Source organism: Mobula hypostoma, chromosome 6, assembly GCF_963921235.1.
Source record: "Mobula hypostoma chromosome 6, sMobHyp1.1, whole genome shotgun sequence".
In the NCBI taxonomy this organism is placed as follows: Eukaryota; Metazoa; Chordata; class Chondrichthyes; order Myliobatiformes; family Myliobatidae; genus Mobula; species Mobula hypostoma.
In genome coordinates, this window is record NC_086102.1 from 146,141,348 (window position 1) to 146,162,203 (window position 20,856).

The window sequence follows — 20,856 nt, forward strand, 5'->3', positions numbered from 1 at the left end:
TGTATCAGATAATGTAGTCATGTTTGTAATTTTTACCTCCCGGTAAAAATCCTTAAAGGGGGGAAGTGTTACGAGAATACACATAAAATTAAGATGTTTGCTGGCCTGGGCTAGCATCAGTGGCATCAGCAGTTGGTCTGCCACCTGCCCTCAGGGGAAGGAGAGATAAGGAACAATGGAGCAGCGTCTGGAGATGTGTAATGAAGGGATGTGGGAGGAAGAGCTGTCTGGAGCGGCTCCCCCCTTTGAGCCCTGAACTGTTTGAAGTGATGGACAGGCGATACCCCAGCAGGGGGATAAAAAGGGACAGGTTCGGTAAGACAGACACACACGCCACCCGAGGTAACGAGACCCTGGAAGCGGTGCGCTTCTCACGAGTGGGTGAGAAGTCCCAGACAACGACAAGGGTGGAAAGGTACGATCAGCGGGAACCCGGTGTGTGTCCGCCCTTGCCTGGGTGCCGGGTTCACTGCAGAGGATCGACCGCATCTGGAGGAGGGGTCACAGTCGGTGACCTCAGGTGACATCACCAAGGACCTGCCCAAAAGCTGGTCTGTGAGCCATCCCGCTGGTCTGTGAGTGAAGCTGTGCTGAATGATGAGTTGTTCCTATTCTATGTCTCTCTTCCCCCACGTTGTCCACCGCCATGGCAACGATTACTGCGAACTGAACTACAAACTGGACTGAACTTTGAGTCATTTTGAAATTGGTCATTTACCCCTAGACAACGATAGAGCTTGATTGATGCTGTTATCTTAATTCTGTGCACATGTGTGTTTATCATCACTGAACTGTTGCATTTATTATCCTTTCGATTACTGTGTTGCTTGTTTCTTTAATAAAACTTTCTTAGTTCTAGTACTCCAGACTCCAACTGAGTGATCCATTTCTGCTGGTTTGGCAACCCAGTTACGGGGTACGTAACAGATGTAACTCACTTTCTGTTGCTCCCTCTTTCTTTGGAAGTGTGATGAACACTGATTTACTTAAATCATCAGGTATCTCTCCATGATCATAGATTTCATTTGCTATTTCTGTTATTTTTTCTATTCCAAAATCTTCTAAGGCCAGTATCATTTCAACAGTGATGTTGTCTGGACCAGTTGCTCTGTTATGTTTTGTTTTATTTACGGCTGCTCAAATTTCTGATTTTAGATTGCTAGGTCCTTCAAGATTCTTCATGTTCGGTTTTTTCTCCTCTTTGGTCTTCAAAAAGTTCTTTTATATATTCTGTCCATCTGTTTAGGATTTCCTCTTTGTTCATAATTAAGCAGCCATCTTTTGCCTTGATGCATCCACTTGCTGACCAAGGTAATACCCGTGTTAGTTCTTTAATCTTATTGCATATCAACTTTGTTAAACTACATCAGCAAATTTGCAAATGACACCTAGATTGGGGATAAAGTGGTCAGCAAAGTCTATCACAGCTTGCAGCAGATTTGAACCAGATGGAATTTAATACAGACACGTGCGAGGCTTTGCATTTGAGGATCAATTAGGGTAGGTCTTATATGGTGAGTGGTAGAGCACTCAGGACGTTCAGTAGAACAGAGTGATCTAGGAATACAGATCCATAATTTCTTGAAAGTGGCATCACAGGTAGATAGGGTCGTAAAGAAAGCTTTTAGCACAATGACTTTCATAAATCAATGTATAGAGTACAGGAGTTGGGATGCTATGTTGAAATTTGTGTAAGAAGTTGTTGAGGCCTAATTTGGAGTTTTGTGCAGTTTTGGTCACCTACATGAAGGAAAGATGTAAATAAGATTGAAAGAGTGCAGAGAAATTTACAAGGACATTGCTAGGTCTTGAGGACCTCTTGAATAGGTTAGAATTTTATTCTGTAGAATGTACAAGATTGAGGGGAGATTTGATAGAGGTATACAACATTATGAGGGGTACAGATAGGGTAAATACAAGCAGGCTTTTTCCACTGAAGTTGGATGAAATGATAACTAGAGGTCATGGGTTAAGGGTGAAAGTTGAAACTTTTAAGGAGAATATGAGGGAGAACTTCTTAATTTAGACGGTCATGAGAGTGTGGAATGTGCTGCCAACACAAGTGGTGGATGTGTGGTTTGACTTCAACATTTAAGAGAAATTTCGATTAAGTACATGGATGGGAGGGATATGGAGGGCTATGGTCTGGGTACAGGTCAATGGGACTAAGTAGATTACCAGTTCAATTTGGACTAAATGGGCCGAAGGGCCTATTTCTGTGCGGCAGTGATCTATGAATCTATAACAACATACAAGAGAATTTAGTCATGTGCTGCATTTCTTAGGGTGGTAACAATGTAAGTGGCACCTCCTACATACCTGATTTATGACACTGAATAATCTGCTCGTATATAGAATCTGCCATATCAATCAGGTACTTTGACTCCTGTATCACCTGCGAAACAATACAAATGAGTGAACACAAAGTAACCGTAGCGCACTTTATTATATATAACATTCTTCCATGACTTAAATTACCCTTAGAGTTATGACTTAAAAGTTGACAGCTCTTTCCAACCTGTCTATTGTGACACAGACTTCCTGCCACTTGGAACTTCACCGTGGTTCTTAATCATTTTTTGCATGAATGGTTAGGTTGCTTACTGGAGAAAATATTAAAATTCAACACTTCGTTTAGTAGAAATCTCTCTTCATCACCTCCTTTACATCTAAGGAATCAATTGACTTAAAAAGCTCACTGCAGGTAATGGCATCCAAATTGAACAACTAGGATGTCCTATTGTTATAAATTTTTAGTTAAAAATATAATGGGTATTTAAAGTAGTCTTTTAATTTTCTTCTCCAATTTATCTAAAAGCAGGTTTAAAACTGTGCCTACTATTTTTATTTCATATTTAAATAGTTTGTTGAATTTATTGTTGATTTATTGCTGTGATTCAACTGATGCTGAGAACAAAGTGAAATCAAAACTGTCAGAAATGGGCTGCCCCAAACCATCTTGTACAAGTTTCATGAAGGAATTTTGGTTGGGAACAACTCTTTTGACATTGCGTGTCAGTGACTTGGATGATGAAATTGGTGGCTTTGTGGCCAAGTTTACAGATAATACAAAGGTAGGTGGAGGGGCAGGTAGTTTTCAGGAAGCAGGGAGACTGCAGAAAGCCTTGGACAGATTAGGAAAGTGGGCAAAGAAGTCGCAAATGGAATAATGTCAGGACGTAGATGGACATGCACTTTGATAGAACGAATAAAAACATAGACTATTTTGTAAATGGGGAGAAAATTCAAAAATCTGAGGTGCAAAGGGACTTGGGAGTCCTCATGCAGGATCTACTAAAGGTTAATTTGCAAGTTGAGTCAGTGGTGAGGAAGGCAAATGCAATGTGAGAATTCATTCAGGAAGACTAAAATCTAAAAACATTGATGTAATGCTGAGGCTTTATAAGGCACTGTTGAAGGCTTCAATGGAAGATTGTGAGTAGTTCTAGGCCACTTCACTAAGTAAGGATGAGTAGACATTGGAGAGGATTCAGAGGTGGTTTCCAAGAATGAAAGACTTATTGTATAAGGAGCAATTGATGGCTCTAGGCCTTTACTCACTGTATTTGGAAGAACGAGAGGGGATCTCATTGAAACACGTCGAACGTTGAAAGGCCGGAATAGAGTGGATGTGGAGAGGATCTTTCCTATAGTGAGGAGTTTAGGACCAGAGGGCACACAGCCTCAGAAGAGACAGACATCCATTTAGAACAGAAATGAGGATTTTCTTTTGCCAAAGGGTAATAAATCTGTAGAATTCATTACCACAGATGGCTGTGGAGGCCAGGTTATTAGGTGAATTTAAGGTAGAGGTTGATAGGTTCTTGACTGGCCAGGGTGTGAAAGGTCACGCAGAGAAGGAAGGAGAATGGGTTTGAGAGAGAAATGGATCAGCCATGATGAAATGGCAGAGTAGGTTTGATGGGCTGTATGGTCTAATTCTGCCCCTATACCTCATGGTCTTTGATTACCTTGCATCACATCATGCCAAGAATGCAGAGCTCCCAGCATTTTCTGTTATTTCAGAATTTTAGGATTTGTTATATCTTGTGATCAAAATTGCTATTAGTGTTATAAGTGTTTATGACATAGAATTTCAACAGGTGTACTGGACATACACTCAATGATGAATTTTTCATTCAATTTGAAGGAAAGTATTCATGTTACATTTTGATTGTGCTTTTGGGAGAATCCTGACATTTGAGTTATCTGTTTTCTTATGATTTGACTTCCTAATTTAATCTCTGATATTCTTGAGGGAAAATAATTACATAGATTTGTGTTCTAAAATATACCAAACAACTGTTTTTGAGCTTGAAGGATTAACTGTCAGAAGAAGCTTTAGTTTTCAATTGCATTTAATGACAACCTACAAGAATAACAAGTCCTCTGAATCACAGATAAAAACCTTGGGATATGATTTAGTCTCATTTTAAACACTCTGTGCCAACTGAATAAAACAGAACTTAGCAAAGTAAAGTGCTCAAAGATGCAACTAGCACAATTCGAAAATAAAGCCAAAATCTCAGAATTCTAATATTATTCACATGTTTAAATCAAAACACTTGTGTCTGTTTGAAAACAAAGCACATGATTCTTTTACTCTCATTAAGACAGAAAATCTTTTGAAAGCCCTTACTTTAATCTGGGCAACATAATTACATTGTCCTGACCTGCCACAACATGCTGTACATTTTGTGAATTAAATTAATGTTTAAGCCCAGCAAAGGATGGCAAAGAATTTATTAGTCATGAATTAATAATTATTTTGTATTTGTAGATAAAACCAAAAAAAACATCTAAATTACCTGTACGTCACAATGTCATTATGTAAAACATACTAATTTAATTGGCACAAGAGCTTTCATAAAGTTGATTAAATTGCATCCTGATGTTTCAAAGCATGATTAAAGGGAAATATTTTTTCAAGTTTGATACTTTTGGTTGTCACAAGTTAAAGTTTCTTGCAATATATACTTCTCCAATCTTTAATTTATCAGGCACATGCTAAAATATGAAATAATTCAAATGATTTTCCTCTAGAATGGTGCAATAGTAAAAAAAAACAATGAGATTAGGGTAGGTTGGTTCAACAACTCAATGGCTGAAGGGAAGTTGCTATTCTCCAACCTGGTGAAGTGGGACTTTCAGCCTCTGTACCTCCTGCTAGATGACTGCTACAAGAAGAATGCATGGCTGAAATGGTGGAGATCTTTTATGAAAGATGTTGCCTTCGTTAGTCAGTGCCACCTGTAGATATTACTGAAGGTGGGAAGGGATGTGCCAGTGATGTATTGGGCTGAATCCACTACTCTCTGCAGCTTCTTACGTTCTTAACATTTGAATTGCTGTACCAGACTATGATGCAATTAGAAAGGATACTTTCAACAATGCATCTGCAGAAGTTTGTTAGTTTTTGGTAACATGCTGAACCTCTGGTGTGTCTTCCTTGTGACTGCATCAACAGTTGAAGTCAGAAGTTTACATACACCTTAGCCAAATACATTTAAACTCAGTTTTTCACAATTCTTGACACTTAATCCTAGAAAACATTCCCTGTCTTAGGTCAGTTAGGATTATTTTAAGAATGTGAAATGTCAGAATAATAGTAAAGAGTATAGATTTATTTTGGCTTTTATTTCTTTCATCACTTTCCCAGTGGGTCAGAAGTTTACATATATTTCGTTAGTATTTGGTAGCATTGCCTTTAAATTGTTTAACTTGGGTCAAATGTTTTTGGGTAGCCTTTCACAAGCTTCTCACAGTAAGTTGCTGGAATTTTGTTCCATTCCTCCAGACAGAACTGGTGTAACTGAGTCAAGTTTGTAGGCCGCCTTGCTCACGCACGCTTTTTCAGTTCTGCCCACAAACCTCCTATCGGATTGAGGTCAGAAAATGATGTCAAGTCTGGTTTATCCTTGGGAGCAATTTCCAAATGCCTGAAGGTACGTTTGTCTGTACAAACAATAGTATGCAAGTATAAACACCATGGGACCACACAGCCGTCATACTGCTCAGGAAGGAGACGCATTCTGTCTCCTAGAGATGAACATACTTTGGTGCGAAAAGTGCAAATCAATCCCAGAACAACAGCAAAGGACCTTGTAAAGATGCTGGAGGAAACAAGTAGACAAGTATCTATATCCACAGTAAAAGGAGTCCTATATCCAACATAACCTGAAAGGCTGCTCGGCAAGGAAGAAACCACAGCTCCAAAACAGTCATAAAAAAGCCAGACTACAGATTGCAAGTGCACATGGGGACAAAGATCTTACTTTTTGGAGAAATATCCTCTGGTCTGATGAAACAAAAAGTGAACTGTTTGGCCATAATGACCATCGTTATGTTTGGAGGAAAAAGGGTGAGGCTTGCAAGCCGAAGAACACCATCCCAACCGTGAAGCATGGGGGTGGCAGCATTATGTTGTGGGGGTGCTTTGCTGCAGGAGGGACTGGTGCACTTCACAAAATAGATGGCATCATGAGAAAGGAAAATTATGCGGATATATTGAAGCAACATCTCGGCATCAGCCAGGAAGTTAAAGCTCGGTCGCAAATGGGCCTTCCAAATGGACAATGACCCCAAGCATACCTCCAAAGTTGTGGCAAAATTGCTTAAGGACAACAAAGTCAAGGTGTTGGAGTGGCCATCACAAAGACCTGACCTCAATCCGATAGAAAAATTGTGGGCAGAACTGAAAAAGCGTGTGCAAGCAAGGAGGCCTAAAACCTGACTCAGTTACACCAGTTCTGTCTGGAGGAAAGGAATAAAATTCCAGCAACTTATTGTGAGAAGCTTCTGGAAGGCTATCCAAAATGTTTGACTCAAATTAAACAATTTAAAGGCAATGCTACCAAATACTAACAAAGTGTATGTAAACTTCCAACCCACTGGAAATGTGATGAAAGAAATAAAAGCTGAAATAAATCATTCTCTCTACTATTATTCTGACATTTCACATTCTTAAAATAAAGTAGTGATCCTGACCTAAGGCAGGGAATGTTCTCTAGGATTAAATGTTAAGAATTGTGAAAAACTGAGTTTAAATGTATTTGGCTAAGGTGTATGTAAACTTCTGACTTCAACTGTACGTGCTGGGCCTAGGACAGGTCATCCAATATGTTAATGTCAGGAATTTAAAACTGCTGATCCGCTCCACCAATGATCCAGCAACAAAGACTGTCTCATGTTCACCCTTCTTCCCTTTCCCAGACATCCCACCCTGCAAAAGCTCATTTCAGGGAGGTAGCACCCCTGCCCCCCGCAACCCCATATTCCCCCCCCCACCCCGGGTCGACCTCCAAGGGTGCATGTATACAGGATATTTGATTATGAAAGAACACAACAATTTATTTGATCACATATTGAAACTATTTACACACACACACACACACACACACACACACACACACACACATATATATATATTCCTTGTTGAGTATTTTGTTGGCCGTCTCAATGCTCATAGCTAAATGCTAATGCAAATAGCTTTTCTATTTTTTTGCAAACTTTCCTTGTACTGTGATATGGCTTGCTTGGCAGATTTGAGCATTTTGCTGGAAGTCTCAACCTCACAGCAGTCTGTGTCAATGAATTTGTTAATTTTGCAAGACACCAGATTTGCATGTGTTCTGTGAGACAGCTGACTTCTGAATTCTGTCTTAATGTGACGCACCATGCTGAATGCCCTTTCTATATCACAATTAGAATTTGGCAGCACCAAAAGCAGCTTCATCAACTGGCAGAGCTCTTTGAATCTCAACTGCCCTGTGCTCACAGATTTTACTTCGGACAGCTTCTCCCAGAACTCATCAACTGGCAAACTTTTGTAGTTTAGCACCAGTCCTTCAAGGTTAGTTGAGACATAATCCAGGACTTCCAAGTGGAGCTGTTCTCTTGCATCTGCCTTGATCACATTTGAAAATCTCTCTGCCAAAGTCAAAATCTGGTCTGGATTCACCTCATCTTGGCTCTCTGTATTGACCACTGACAGATTTTTCACAAGATTTGATCTCTCATTGGGAACTTCTCCAAATTTTTTTGAAAGCACCTGACATAGAATGCTCTGGCATCTTTGAAGAACTACTTTGTCTCTTAAGGGGGGATCTCATGTGCTTCTCACTTAGCAACTGCCACCTTTCCGGGTACCCAGTAAATAGCTCTTCATCTGGGCAGTGAATTTCAGGGTTGCTCACATCTATCTCCTGAATGTTCTGTTCTCTCAATACCTTTGGCTCAATAAATCTGCTTGCTATGTCATGCAGGAGCTCTTCTACACTCTGATCCAACTTTAAGAGGATAGATGCCTTGTTTTGAAAAATCAAATTGAATTTGTCAAGACATTGTGGGGCATTATGGAGAAAGCATGTGTATATTTTCATTTGGGGGTCTTTCAGCCTCTTCTGAATATGAGATGACATCTGATTGTCACTCTTTGACTCAAAATATGAAATAAAGGCTGACCATTGGTGAAGCAGATGGTCCAAACCTTCTCCTAAAGAAAGCTAGCGTGTAGGACAATACTTTTGTACTCTCTGCTGGGCAACATTGCAGAACTCTTGAAACTGTTTAGGTCTTCTCCTCATTTGGAACTTTTCTCAAAGTAGTAGTAGATGTCAATGAGCAGTTCTTCAGCTGACACTGAGAACTCCTTAGCAGCAGTTTTGGCACAAATGTTGACCAGGTGGCTTGGACAGCCAGCGCTGTAAATATGAGGGGCCTGTACTTTCACTCTTGATAAGACAGAGTTGTTTTTGCCAATCATCACATTGCAGTTGTCACTGCTAAATCCTACACAATTAGACCATTCAAGGCCTTTGTCATGCATGGATGATGCAATGCAGTTGAATATGTTTTCAGCTTTGGCATCATTGCATGTCTACAAATCCAACAATTACCCAATCCTGTGTTTCATTCTAGTACCTGGCTAAAATGGCACATGATATTGTTGCTTTCATCAACCAAAATACTGTATGGCCTTTTTTCTGTCCGGATGAACTTGTACAGATCCTCTGAACATTCAGGTCCCAGTGCCATGTTCACAATTGCTGCTTTCCTGGTTGATGAGCAGGCATAGTTTTTTGCTATTTCTGTACTTACATTATCAACAGACAATAGACAATAGGTGCAGGAGTAGGCCATTCGGCCTTTCGAGCCAGCACCGCCATTCACTGTGGTCATGGCTGATCATCCACAATCAGTACCCCGTTCCTGCCTGCTCCCCATATCCTTTGACTCCACTATCTTTATCATGGAGTAGTTTTTTTTATTCTATTACAACCTTAAGCATGTCTACAGGGAGTTTGGCTTCATCACGTAGGACATCAATAGAGTAGCTCCTTAGCAGCTAGCCAGCTAGTTTAAATAACATTAGCTATGCTAATGAACGAATGACATCTGTTAAACTCACCTCAACATGTCTTTTGCAGTCATCTGGGCAATAGAAAAGTCACTGTTGCAAACAGTGCAGCGAGCAACACTGTCATTATTTTTGACCCCTATTAGGCAGGGGTACGCTTTGGTGTAGTCTGGGGTGAAGTGCGTTTTATATTTTTTTTTTAAACACCCTGCCATGGCGGTGCAGGACACGAAACTGAACTGATGGAGAGACAGAGGTTGACTATAAAGCCCGCCCACAGAGAAAACTGATAGGTCTACTTAGCACAAACAGAAACCAATCAGGATGCTCGATCTCGCTCCCGCTCTCGCTCCTGCTCTCAAACAATTCAATTTCCGGGATATTGTATATAATTTGCGGGTGTCAGGGAGCTGCCATCAGAATGCGGGAGACTACCAGAACTTCCGGGAGAGGTGGGATGTCTGCTTTCCTGATATCAATAATCAGCTCTTCAGGTTTACTGACTGTGAATGTGTGGTTATTGTTGTGGCACCACTCAACCAGGTGTCCTAGCTTGCACCAGTACACTTACTCATTATCATCAGTCATCAGTGAATTTGCATTTGTACCTGTTCTATGTAAAGTGGGGTAACTTTGCTAACATTCTTTTAAGTTGCCTAATATTGGTAAATAAGGAAGATAAAGGCTTCTATATCAAGCTTTGTGTTTCAAATTTTTCTCTGTTACAATTTGAATATGCTGATAGGATTAATCAGCAATATTCAAACATGAAATAATGCAATGATTTCTGACAGTCAGCACTGGGGACAATTAACAAATGTGACTCCTATCCTGCACATTTTTGAAGTTGGGGAAAAACGAAACATAACATTTTGACAGTTTGGTAAATTTAATAATCTCAAATAGGGGCCTTGTTGCCTTAAAAGCATGAACATCTATTTTGCATAAATTACTAATAGGAACTTGGGATCAACTATGCATGGAGTAATTAAATTTGCTGACATGAATGACCATAAAGGTCTGTATCAAACAAAATATGCACTTGGCCAATCTGCTATCAGCTGGGAGTCAGCATTTGTGGATGTTGTGTCAAGTTACCAGAAGAGTCTCCAGTAGTTGATACTAATCCTAAAAATGTATGAGAAAAATGCCTAGAAATTTTAAAGTGCATTAAAATGTATTGAAATGGTGCACCATCCCACCAGTGCCAGTTTCACACAGGGTCATAACTGAGCAATTCCACTGCATGCAACAGTTGTTCAGCAGTGAGGAGAGCTTTCACTTAAAGAGGAGAAAGCTTTCGTCCGTTTCAGGCATTCTTCTTGATTCAAGGCCCATGAAGTTGCTAAAGCACATATGTATATTTTAATGTTGCAGGAACAATGTTAAAAGTCCTTTGCACCTTGACTGAGGTCACTGCTGGAGGCACAGTAGCTTCTGTGGGCAGGCATGTCAGTTTCCCATGCCGCACTATAAAGATCACATTTGTGCTTTGAGTCTATTGTATGCCGCATAAAAAAGCTGCACAAAAGAACTTTTAGCCCATAAGAATTTGTAGTTCCCTTGAGGATACACTGAAGGATAAAATTTTAAATGTTCTGCAAATCAGAAATATCTGGCCCAGGAGCCAGACACGTAAAATAAATTTCATAAAGTGAGCAAACAACTAAGTGTAAGGTCACTCAAGACAAGAACTAAGGACAATAGTTTAAAACTAGCAATCAGATAATTATAGCAATAATTTCTGGTCACCTACTATTTTAATTCCAGATCCTACTCCTACTTTGACCTCTATGACTTTGGTCTATAACAGTGCCTAATGGAGTTCTTCTTAAACTAGAGATCTGCAGCTTTTAAAAAAAAAACAACCCTTAGTTCAATAAATTCAACAATTTCAGGTCAGTAATTGCTGTAATGACCTTATTGTTGCTGCCTCACCAATCCTTTATTTTATTTAGCCTTGTGGATCGTGCATGTCATCTTTCCTATTTTTCACCATAGTTTAGACCTTCCTTTTTATGCAATCTTACCTTCCTCCTTTCTATACTTCTGCATTATTCAAACCCTGATAAAAGTACCTGAAGCATTAACGTCTACAAATTGGATCACATTGCACTTTTTTTCCATCTCATGAGCTTAAAAATAGATCTTACGTGAAATAAATTGCATTTGCAAACATTTCCTGGTTGAATCACACAATCAGGAAATTTGACCAAGCTCTTCTTTTTGTAACTCACCCTTGTAACCAAAACTGATTTCTGTATCTAGGACACAAGAGACGACACATTTCCCCATGCAACGCCTGCTGGAGTATTGCAGGGGGAACTTGGACCATATCTTGAAGGGAGTATCAATGTTGGGCATTCCTGTGATAGTAAGGTCCTAAAACTGCAACACTAAACTGGGACACCTTCAAGACAAGTAAACTAATTATCTTCATCCTTGGGCAATCATACGTCACTGAAACAACACTGTCTGCAAACTACTTTCATGTCTAGCCTGTTCCCTGAACCACTGTTCCACACCCTCCTAAACTCTGTGATCACCGCTCTCTCTTTGCTACAGCCTCAAACCCCACCACTCAGTCCTAAATTCTTTATGCCAGCTCTGTCTCTGACTTCACCACCATAAACTCTATAATGGTTTCTGTCCCTGATCCCAAGCCCATATAATGCTGCTATTACTGATCTAAATCCAGTGATCCCTTGCCATATTCTTGGGTCCTGTTTCATCCACTCCGACAACATGTGCCAGGCTTATCCTTCCCTTCTTCCACCTCCCCAATTACATTTGAGAAGACCACTACTGATGCTGGTAAGTCTTGATTCATGACCACCCCAATCGCCTTTCCTGAATCCAGTACTGGAAGAGAAATATTTGGCTGGCATATTTAGAAAGGCTCACTGAAGTCTCTTATAAGTCCTATTATTGTATGAGTGTGCATTAAAATTTGTAGGCATATCTTTGTTCAGAGATGCAAATTGATCTGCTGAGTATATATGTTATTTTCTAAGATGTATAGTTCAATCTGTGGTGAAAAGGAACACTAATGACTAATGATCTGTTGTATTCTGGTCTATTCAGCATTCTCTAAGACAGAAACAAAAACCTGCAAAAAAAAAACCATAAAATTGTGAGGTTACTGCCATTCTAAAAATATCTTAGATAGTTGAATATTTCACCTATCTTATTTATCTCACCAATTATACACTTAAGCAACAAACCAAAAATGGTGGAAAAACTCAGCAGGTCAGGCAACATCTATGAAGGGAAATGTACAGTCAACATTTCAGATTGCGATCCTTCACCACGACACAGGACACACGCATTTTGTCTGTGTTGCTCATGATTTCCAGCATCTGCAGAATCTAGTGTTTCCAAGTATATACTTAATCCCTTTATAGTATTAATATTTTCATTTGTTAAATTATTGCAGTCAACAGACGACTTAATTCTTTCTGCTCCCAAACTGTTTTCCTTCTCACCTTTTATAAGTAGCAAACAGTTACATCTTTTTAACTACATAGTAGATTTGTATCTACACACGATACAATCATTTACTTTTCCTATTTTCTTTCATCCTGTCTAATTCTAACCAATTCCTGGTTGGAACAACTTTCCTTCAATAAAAAGGGAAAAAAAAGATTTTTTAAATTAAAGTAATATGGCCTCCCGCACATGCAGGACTCAAACAGCCATTGGGAGCCGCGGGCAGACACACGGTAGCGCGTTTGGAACGACCCGCTCGGTGCGGACCTTCCGGGGACAGTCTGATGTTACGTCCGCCCCGCGGATTGCAGGAGCGGAGATTTAAGCGCGTGATTTTGAATCAGTAAAGGCATTCTGAATTCAGCTCTCTCTGCTTCCATGTGTTTCTTTAGTAGCACATTTGCACGTCACTACTGTGGTAAACAATATATATATGTTGTAACTGGGTTAACTGTCTGGACATGCCCCTCTGCTGACTGCCCCTGTGGCTCCTCCCACAGACCCCTGAAGAAAGGTGATTTCGCCCTGCTCCTCCTCCTCAGCCCAGGGGCAAACACTCAGCATGCTGGAAGTCATATTTTACTGCAAATAAAAGCCTTTCAGTATTTACCCTACTTCAGTCTTTTGGAGAAATTGAAGGTGCATCAATTTTATTCACAGTAATTTTAAAGCATGGAACGCGTCTGAGATCCGACCAGTTAGACCTTGACCAACAAATACCTGAAGCTGGAAACGCTTTCGAACTCTGGCTGGCTTGCTTCGAATCATACCTAGAGGAGATTAAAACGACCGACCCTGCAGTGAAGCTTAGAGTTCTACTCTCCAGGGTCAGTCCACAGGTCTACTCAATGATCAGAGACCAGCCGAGCTACGACGGCGCGATGAGCGCACTCAAAGGACAATACCTACGGCCGCTAAACACCGTCTATGCGCTGCACTGATTAGCGACTCGGCACCAGCAGCCTGGGGAATCGAGTGCCGAGTTTGTCCGGACACTACAGATGCTCATGCGGGACTGCGATTGCCAGGGCCTGACTGTAGGACAGCATGCAGAGCTCCTAGTGAGAGATGCCTTCGTCACAGGGACCAGGTCAGTGTATGTGCGCCAGCAGCTGTTGGAAAAAGCTGATCTTACCTTAAGTTCGGCGATTGAGCTGGCTGACACGCTGGAGGCCGCTCTGCACAACTCTGAGGCTCTCCAGGCATGCGACCCCCCGATGGCCTCGTGGGCGCCGCAGACCCTGCAACCCGCAGGTGAACCGACCTCGGCTGCTGCCAGTCACGAGTCTGTGAAGTGCTACTTCTGCGGACTCGAGAAGCACCTCCGGAAACGCTGCCCAGCCCGAGAAGCTACCTACTCCAGCTGCAGAAAGAAGGGCCACTTCGCCAAGGTCTGTAAGTCCAAACCGCGAGCGGGATCAAGTAGCGCCACGTGCCAGACATGGGGGTCGTCATCTTGCCTGCCGCCATCTTCCCTGCATGCCGCCATGACGTGCAAGACATGGGGGCAGCCATCTTGGTCGGCGCTATCTCCCACCTACGACCAACTGGTGCTCACGGGGCACCCCATCGCGCTGGACCAAGACAGCGACTTAACCCTGGCCTCCATGACCCTCGACCAAAGCCCTCCCCACCAGCCCGCAAGGTCAATGATGGACATCCCAGTGGAGGGGTGCAGGACAAGCTGCCTGTTTGACACAGGCAGCATGGAGAGTTTTATCCACCCGGACACGGTGCAGCATTGCGGACTCGCAATACGGCCGGTAAGTCAGAGGATCGCCATGGCTTCCGGCTCACATACAACAGACATCTGGGGGGGTTGTGTAGCGACGTTAGTGGTGCAAGGCACAGAATATCGAGACTTTACGTTACTGGTCATGCCTCAACTGTGTGCCCCTGTGTTATTGGGGCTCGACTTCCAGAGCCACCTGAAAAGCGTGACAATGGAGTATGAAGGGCCCTTCCCACCAATCACTGTCGTAAATCCCCAGTTTTGTAGGAATACGTCACATACCCAGCTACTGACCACCCACACACACCGACCCGCACATCCCACCCAACACCATGCCAACAGCCGCACTACTGACGCCACTTGCGGCCTCTTCACCCTCAGGATCCCTTCCCCACCGCTGTTCGCCAACCTGACCCGCGACTGTAAACCTGTGGCAACTAAAAGCAGGAGGTACAGCGCGGGGGACAGAGCTTTCATTAAGTCGGAGGTGCAGCGGCTGCTCAGGGAGGGGGTCATTGAGGCAAGCACAAGTCCTTGGAGAACGCAGGTGGTCGTTGTTCGGAACGGGGAGAAAAATAGGATGGTCGTGGACTATAGCCAGACCATCAATAGGTTCACGCAGCTCGATGTGTACCCTCTATCTCGCATCGCAGATATAGTCATAGTCATAGTCATACTTTATTGATCCCGGGGGAAATTGGTTTTCTTTACAGTTGCACCATAAATAACTAAATAGTAATAAAACCATAAAGAGTTAAATAGTAATATGTAAATTATGCCAGTAAATTATGAAATAAGTCCAGGACCAGCCTATTGGCTCAGGGTGTCTGACCCTCCAAGGGAGGAGTTGTAAGTTTGATGGCCACAGGCAGGAATGACTTCCTATGACGCTCTGTGTTGCATCTCGGAGGAATGAGTCTCTGGCTGAATGTACTCCTGTGCCCAGCCAGTACATTATGTAGTGGATGGGAGACATTGTCCAAGATGGCATGCAACTTGGACTGCATCCTCTTTTCAGACACCACCGTCAGAGAATCCAGTTCCATCCCCACAACATCACTGGCCTTACGAATGAGTTTGATGATTCTGCTGGTGTCTGCTACCCTCAGCCTGCTGCCCCAGCACACAACAGCAAACATGATCGCACTGTCCACCACAGACACATAGAACATCCTCAGCATCGTCCGGCAGATGTTAAAGGACCTCAGTCTCCTCAGGAAATAGAGATAGAGGTCAATCAGATAGCACAGTACAAGGTGTACTCGACCATAGATCTAAAATCCGTCTACCATCAGCTCCCCATCCGGTGAGAAGACCACCCTTACACCGCCTTGGAGGCGGACGGCAGGCTTTATCACTTCCTGCGTGTCCCCTTCGGTGTCATGAATGGTGTATCTGTCTTCCAGAGGGCAATGGACCGGATGGTGGACCAGTGCCAACTGAAGGCCATGTTCCCATATCTGGATAACATCACCATCTGCGGTCACAACCAGCAGGATCACGACAACAACCTCCAAAAATTTCTCCAAGCGGACAAAGCTTTCAATCTCACCTATAACAAGGACAAGTGTGTGTTCGGAACCACCCGATTTGCTATCCTTGGGTGTGTTGTGGAAAACGGAGTCATTGGCCCTGACCCCGACCATATACGCCCCCTGTTGGAACTCCCTCTTCCCAACACCCTCAGAGCCCTCAAAAGCTGCCTAGGCTTCTTTTCATATTACGCCCAATGGGTCTCTAACTACGCAGACAAGGCCTGCCCCCTGGTCAAGTCCACCACATTGCCCCTCTCAGCCGAGGCCCGTGCGGCCTTCAGCCGCATAAAAGGGGACATTGCCAAAGCAGCAATGCATGCGGTGAATGAGGCCAGTCCCTTCCAAGTAGAGAGTGACTCCTCCGACTTCGCACTGGCTGCTACCCTCAACCAGGCGGGAAGACCGGTGGCGTTCTTCTACCGTACCCTTCAAAGCCGTGAAATTCAGCACTCCGCAGTGGAGAAAGAGGCCCAGGCCATAGTGGAAGCTATTAGGTACTGGAGGCACTATCTCGCCAGCAAAAAGTTCACCCTGCTAACTGACCAGCGCTCAGTCGCATTCATGTTTAGTAATTAACAGCGGGGCAAAATCAAAAATGATAAAATTCTGAGGTGAAGAATCGAACTTTCCATCTTCAACTATGACATCATGTACAGGCCTGGGAAGCTCAATGAGCCCTCCGATGCCCTATCCCCGGGAACGTTTGCCAGCGCACAGATCGACCGGCTATACGCACTACATGTAGATCTTTGCCACCCGGGGGTCACCCGGCTTTTCCACTTCGTGAAAGCCCAGAACCTGCCTTACTCCCTTGAGGAGATCAGGACGATGACCAGGGACTGCCAAGTCTGCGCAGAGTGCGAACTGCACTTCTACCGACCCGAAAAGGCACAACTGATCAAGGCCACCCACCCCTTTGAGCGACTGAGTGTTGATTTTAAGGGCCCCCTTCCCTCCACTGACCGCAATGTGTAATTTCTTAACGTTATCGATGAGTACTCGCGGTTCCCCTTCGCCATCCCCTGCCCCGACACCACTACCACGTCAGTTATAAAAGCCCTGCGCAAGCTCTTCACTCTGTTCGGATACCCATGCTATATCCACAGTGACAGAGGGTCCTCGTTTATGAGTGACGAGCTGCGCCAATATCTACTGGCTAGGGGAATTGCAACTAGTAGGACCACGAGCTATAATCCCCGGGGGAATGGACAGGTAGAGAAGGAGAATGGCACGGTGTGGAAAGCCACACTCTTAGCCCTCAGGTCAAAGGGACTGCCGGTCTCCCGCTGACAGGAGGTCCTTCCCGAGGCACTCTACTCCATCCGCTCCCTGTTATGCACGTCCACCAATGCCACCCCTCATGAGCGGCTCTTTTCCTTTCCCAGAAAATCGACCACTGGAACCACCCTACCAACTTGGCTGACGTCCCCGGGGCCAGTGCTGCTCTGGAAACATTCGAGGAATAATAAATACTCCCCGATGGTCGAGAGGGTTCACTTACTTCATGCAAACCCCCAGTATGCCTATGTGGTTTTACCTGATGGGCGGGAGGACACGGTCTCCATCCGCGACCTGGCACCCACAGTAGCACCGAGCCCCTACACTGAACACTCTATGGTGACTATTAACCCCGTATCCACCGATATATATACCCACGAGACACCGTGCACTCCAAGCCCTACACAGACACCACACGACACTCTCATACCGGGCACGACGCACACGCACAAGGGATTACCGACGCCTAACGTGCTGGCACCTCAAGTCAGGCCGGAGCCAGCACAATTGCCATCGCCGGTGCAACCACCACCGATGCTACGTAGATCACAGTGACAGACTCGACTGCCTGATAGACTTGACCTGTAAACATACTTGTTTTAAATATTGTCAGTCACTTCACCCCGTGGGACTCTTTTAAAAAAAGGAGGGATGAATGTGGTAAACCATATATATATGCTGTAACTGGGTTAACTGTCTGAACACGTGCCCCTGTGGCTCCTCCCACAGACCCCTGATTAAAGGTGATTTCGCCCTGCTCCTCCTCCTCAGCCCAGGGGCAGACACTCAGCATGCTGGAAGTCATATTTTACTGCGAATAAAAGCCTTTCAGTATTTACCCTACTTCAGTCTTTTGGAGTAATTGAATGTGCATCAACTACGTTGGTGACCCCGACATTCATAATCATAGTCATAGTCATACTTTATTGATCCCGGGGGAAACTGGTTTTCGTTACAATTGCACCATAAATAATAAATAGTAATAACACCATAAATAGTAATATGTAAATCATGCCAGGAAATAAGTCCAGGACCAGCCTATTGGCTCAGGGTGTCTGACCCTCCAAGGGAGGAGTTGTAAAGTTTGATGGCCACAGGCAGGAATGACTTCCTATGATGCTCTGTGCTGCATCTCAGTAGAATGAGTCTCTGGCTGAATGTACTCCTGTGCCCAACCAATACATTATGTAGTGGATGGGAGACATTGTCCAAGATGGCATGCAACTTGGACAGCATCCTCTTTTCAGACACCACCGTCAGAGAGTCCAGTTCCATTCCCACAACATCACCGGCATAACGAATGAGTTTGTTGATTCTGTTGGTGTCTGCTACCCTCAGCCTGCTGCCCCAGCACACAACAGCAAACATGATAGCACTGGCCACCACAGATTCATAGAACATCCTCAGCAACGTCCAACAGATGTTAAAGGACCTCAGTCTCCTCAGGAAATAGAGACGGCTCTGACCCTTCTTGTAGGCAGCCTCAGTGTTCTTTGACCAGTCCAGTTTCTTGTCAATTCGTATCCCCAGGTATTTGTAATCCTCCATCATGTCCACACTGACCCCCTGGATGGAAAAAGGGATCACCGGTACCTTAGCTCTCCTCAGGTTTACCACCAGTTCCTTAGTCTTTTTCACATTAAGCTGCAGATAATTCTGCTCACACCATGTGACAAAGTTTCCTGCCGTAGCCCTGTACTCAGCCTCATCTCCCTTTCTGATGCATCCAACTATGGCAGAGTCATCAGAAAACTTCTGAAGATGACAAGACTTTATGCAGTAGTTGAAGGCCGAGGTGTAAATGGTGAAGAGAAAGGGAGACAAGACAGTCCGCTGTGGAGCCCCGGTGCTGCTGATCACTCTGTCGGACACACAGTGTTGCAAGCACACGTACTGTGGTCTGCCAGTCAGGTAATCAAGAATCCATGTCACCAGGAAAGCATCCACCTGCATCGCTGTCAGCTTCTCCCCCAGCAGAGCAGGGTGGATGGTGTTGAACGCACTGGAGAAGTCAAAAAACATGACCCTCACAGTGCTCACTGGCTTGTCCAGGTGGGCATAGACACGGTTCAGCAAGTAGACGATGGCATCCTCAACTCCTAGTCGGGGCTGGTAGGCGAACTGCAGGGGATCTAAGTGTGGCCCGAACATAGGCCGGAGCAGCTCCAGAACAAGTCTCTCCAGGGTCTTCATGATGTGGGAGGTCAATGCCACCAGTCTGTAGTCATTGAGGCCGCTGGGGCGCGGCGTCTTCAGCACAGGGACGAGGCAGGACATCTTCCACAGTACAGGAACCCTCCAGAACCTCAGGCTCAGGTTGAATACATGGTGAAGTGCTCCACATAGCTGAGGGGCACAGGCTTTGAGCACCCTGGTACTGACACCATCCAGTCCTGCAGCCTTGCTTGGGTTGAGACGTTTCAGCTGTCTTCTCACCTGTTCGGCTGTGAAGCCCACCGTGGTGGTTTTGTGTGGGGAAGGGGTATAGTCATGAGAGCAGGGTGGGGGACTGTGAGACGGGGTAGGAGGGGAGAGCGGAATATGTGTTGGTTGGGGGCCGACAACAGATGACTCATGTGGGGGATGGGCAGGGGCCACAATGATTTCTGTGATATTGTATATAATTTGCGGGCATCAGGGAGCCACTATTAATATGCAGGAGACTCCCAGAAGTTCCGGGAGAGGTGGGATGTCTGGCAGTGTTCTAGCCATGGTAACATGGTTGAAGTCACCCGAGATGGTAATGAGGGCACTCGGGTGCTGGGTTTGTAATCTAGTTATGACAGTGTAAATGATGTTACACGCCGATGTCGGGTTGGCAGAGGGAGGGATGTACACAACAACCACAATTGCATGCAACATTTCCCTTGGCAAATAATATGGCCAGATGGCATCTGGAGCCGGCAACTGAGCGACCAGCCATGAGTTCGAGCAATTCGCACAGTGCGGTCCCTCTGAAGCTCCCGACTTTCTGGGCCATTCAGCCCCACTTTCGGTTTGAGCAGGCTGAGGCCCAGTTCAATATCAGAGACATTACAGCCGACGCCACGCGGTACTACCACGTGGTCAGCACACTCGACCAGGAGACGGCAGGCCAGATCATCGACTTCCTACGCCAGCCACCAATGGAGGACAAGTACACAAAGCTTAAGGCACTCCTGATCAGTACCTTCAGACTCTCCCGCCGCAAACGGGCCGCGCGGCTCCTACACATGGGACAGCCTGGGCTACCGCATGCCATCCAAGCTCATGAAGGATATGCAACACACATCAAAGTTGCTGGTGGAGAAGGATATGCTGGTGCTCATGGACGGCCATAAGCCATGCCTTTTATTTGAACAGTTGTTCCTCAAGCAAATGCTAGAGGACATTCGCCTCCTCCTCACGAGTGAGGATTTCCGGCTAAAGCAGACGTCCTTTGGTAGAGCAAGCAACGTGGAGCAGCCTCCATTAGCCTAGCCACA

At 44.4% G+C, this 20,856-nt stretch overlaps 1 protein-coding gene across 2 annotated transcripts in view; it reads right to left on the bottom strand.

Annotated features, from left to right (window-relative positions):
• The window catches only part of plcl1 (phospholipase C like 1), a 320,055-nt gene that overhangs the window by 35,057 nt on the left and 264,142 nt on the right, over positions 1–20,856 (bottom strand). For both annotated transcript variants that reach the window (XM_063051927.1, XM_063051928.1), the window contains exon 5: positions 2,320–2,395. In XM_063051927.1, coding sequence (XP_062907997.1) covers positions 2,320–2,395 — 76 coding nt within the window. The remainder of the gene's footprint in view (positions 1–2,319; positions 2,396–20,856) is intronic.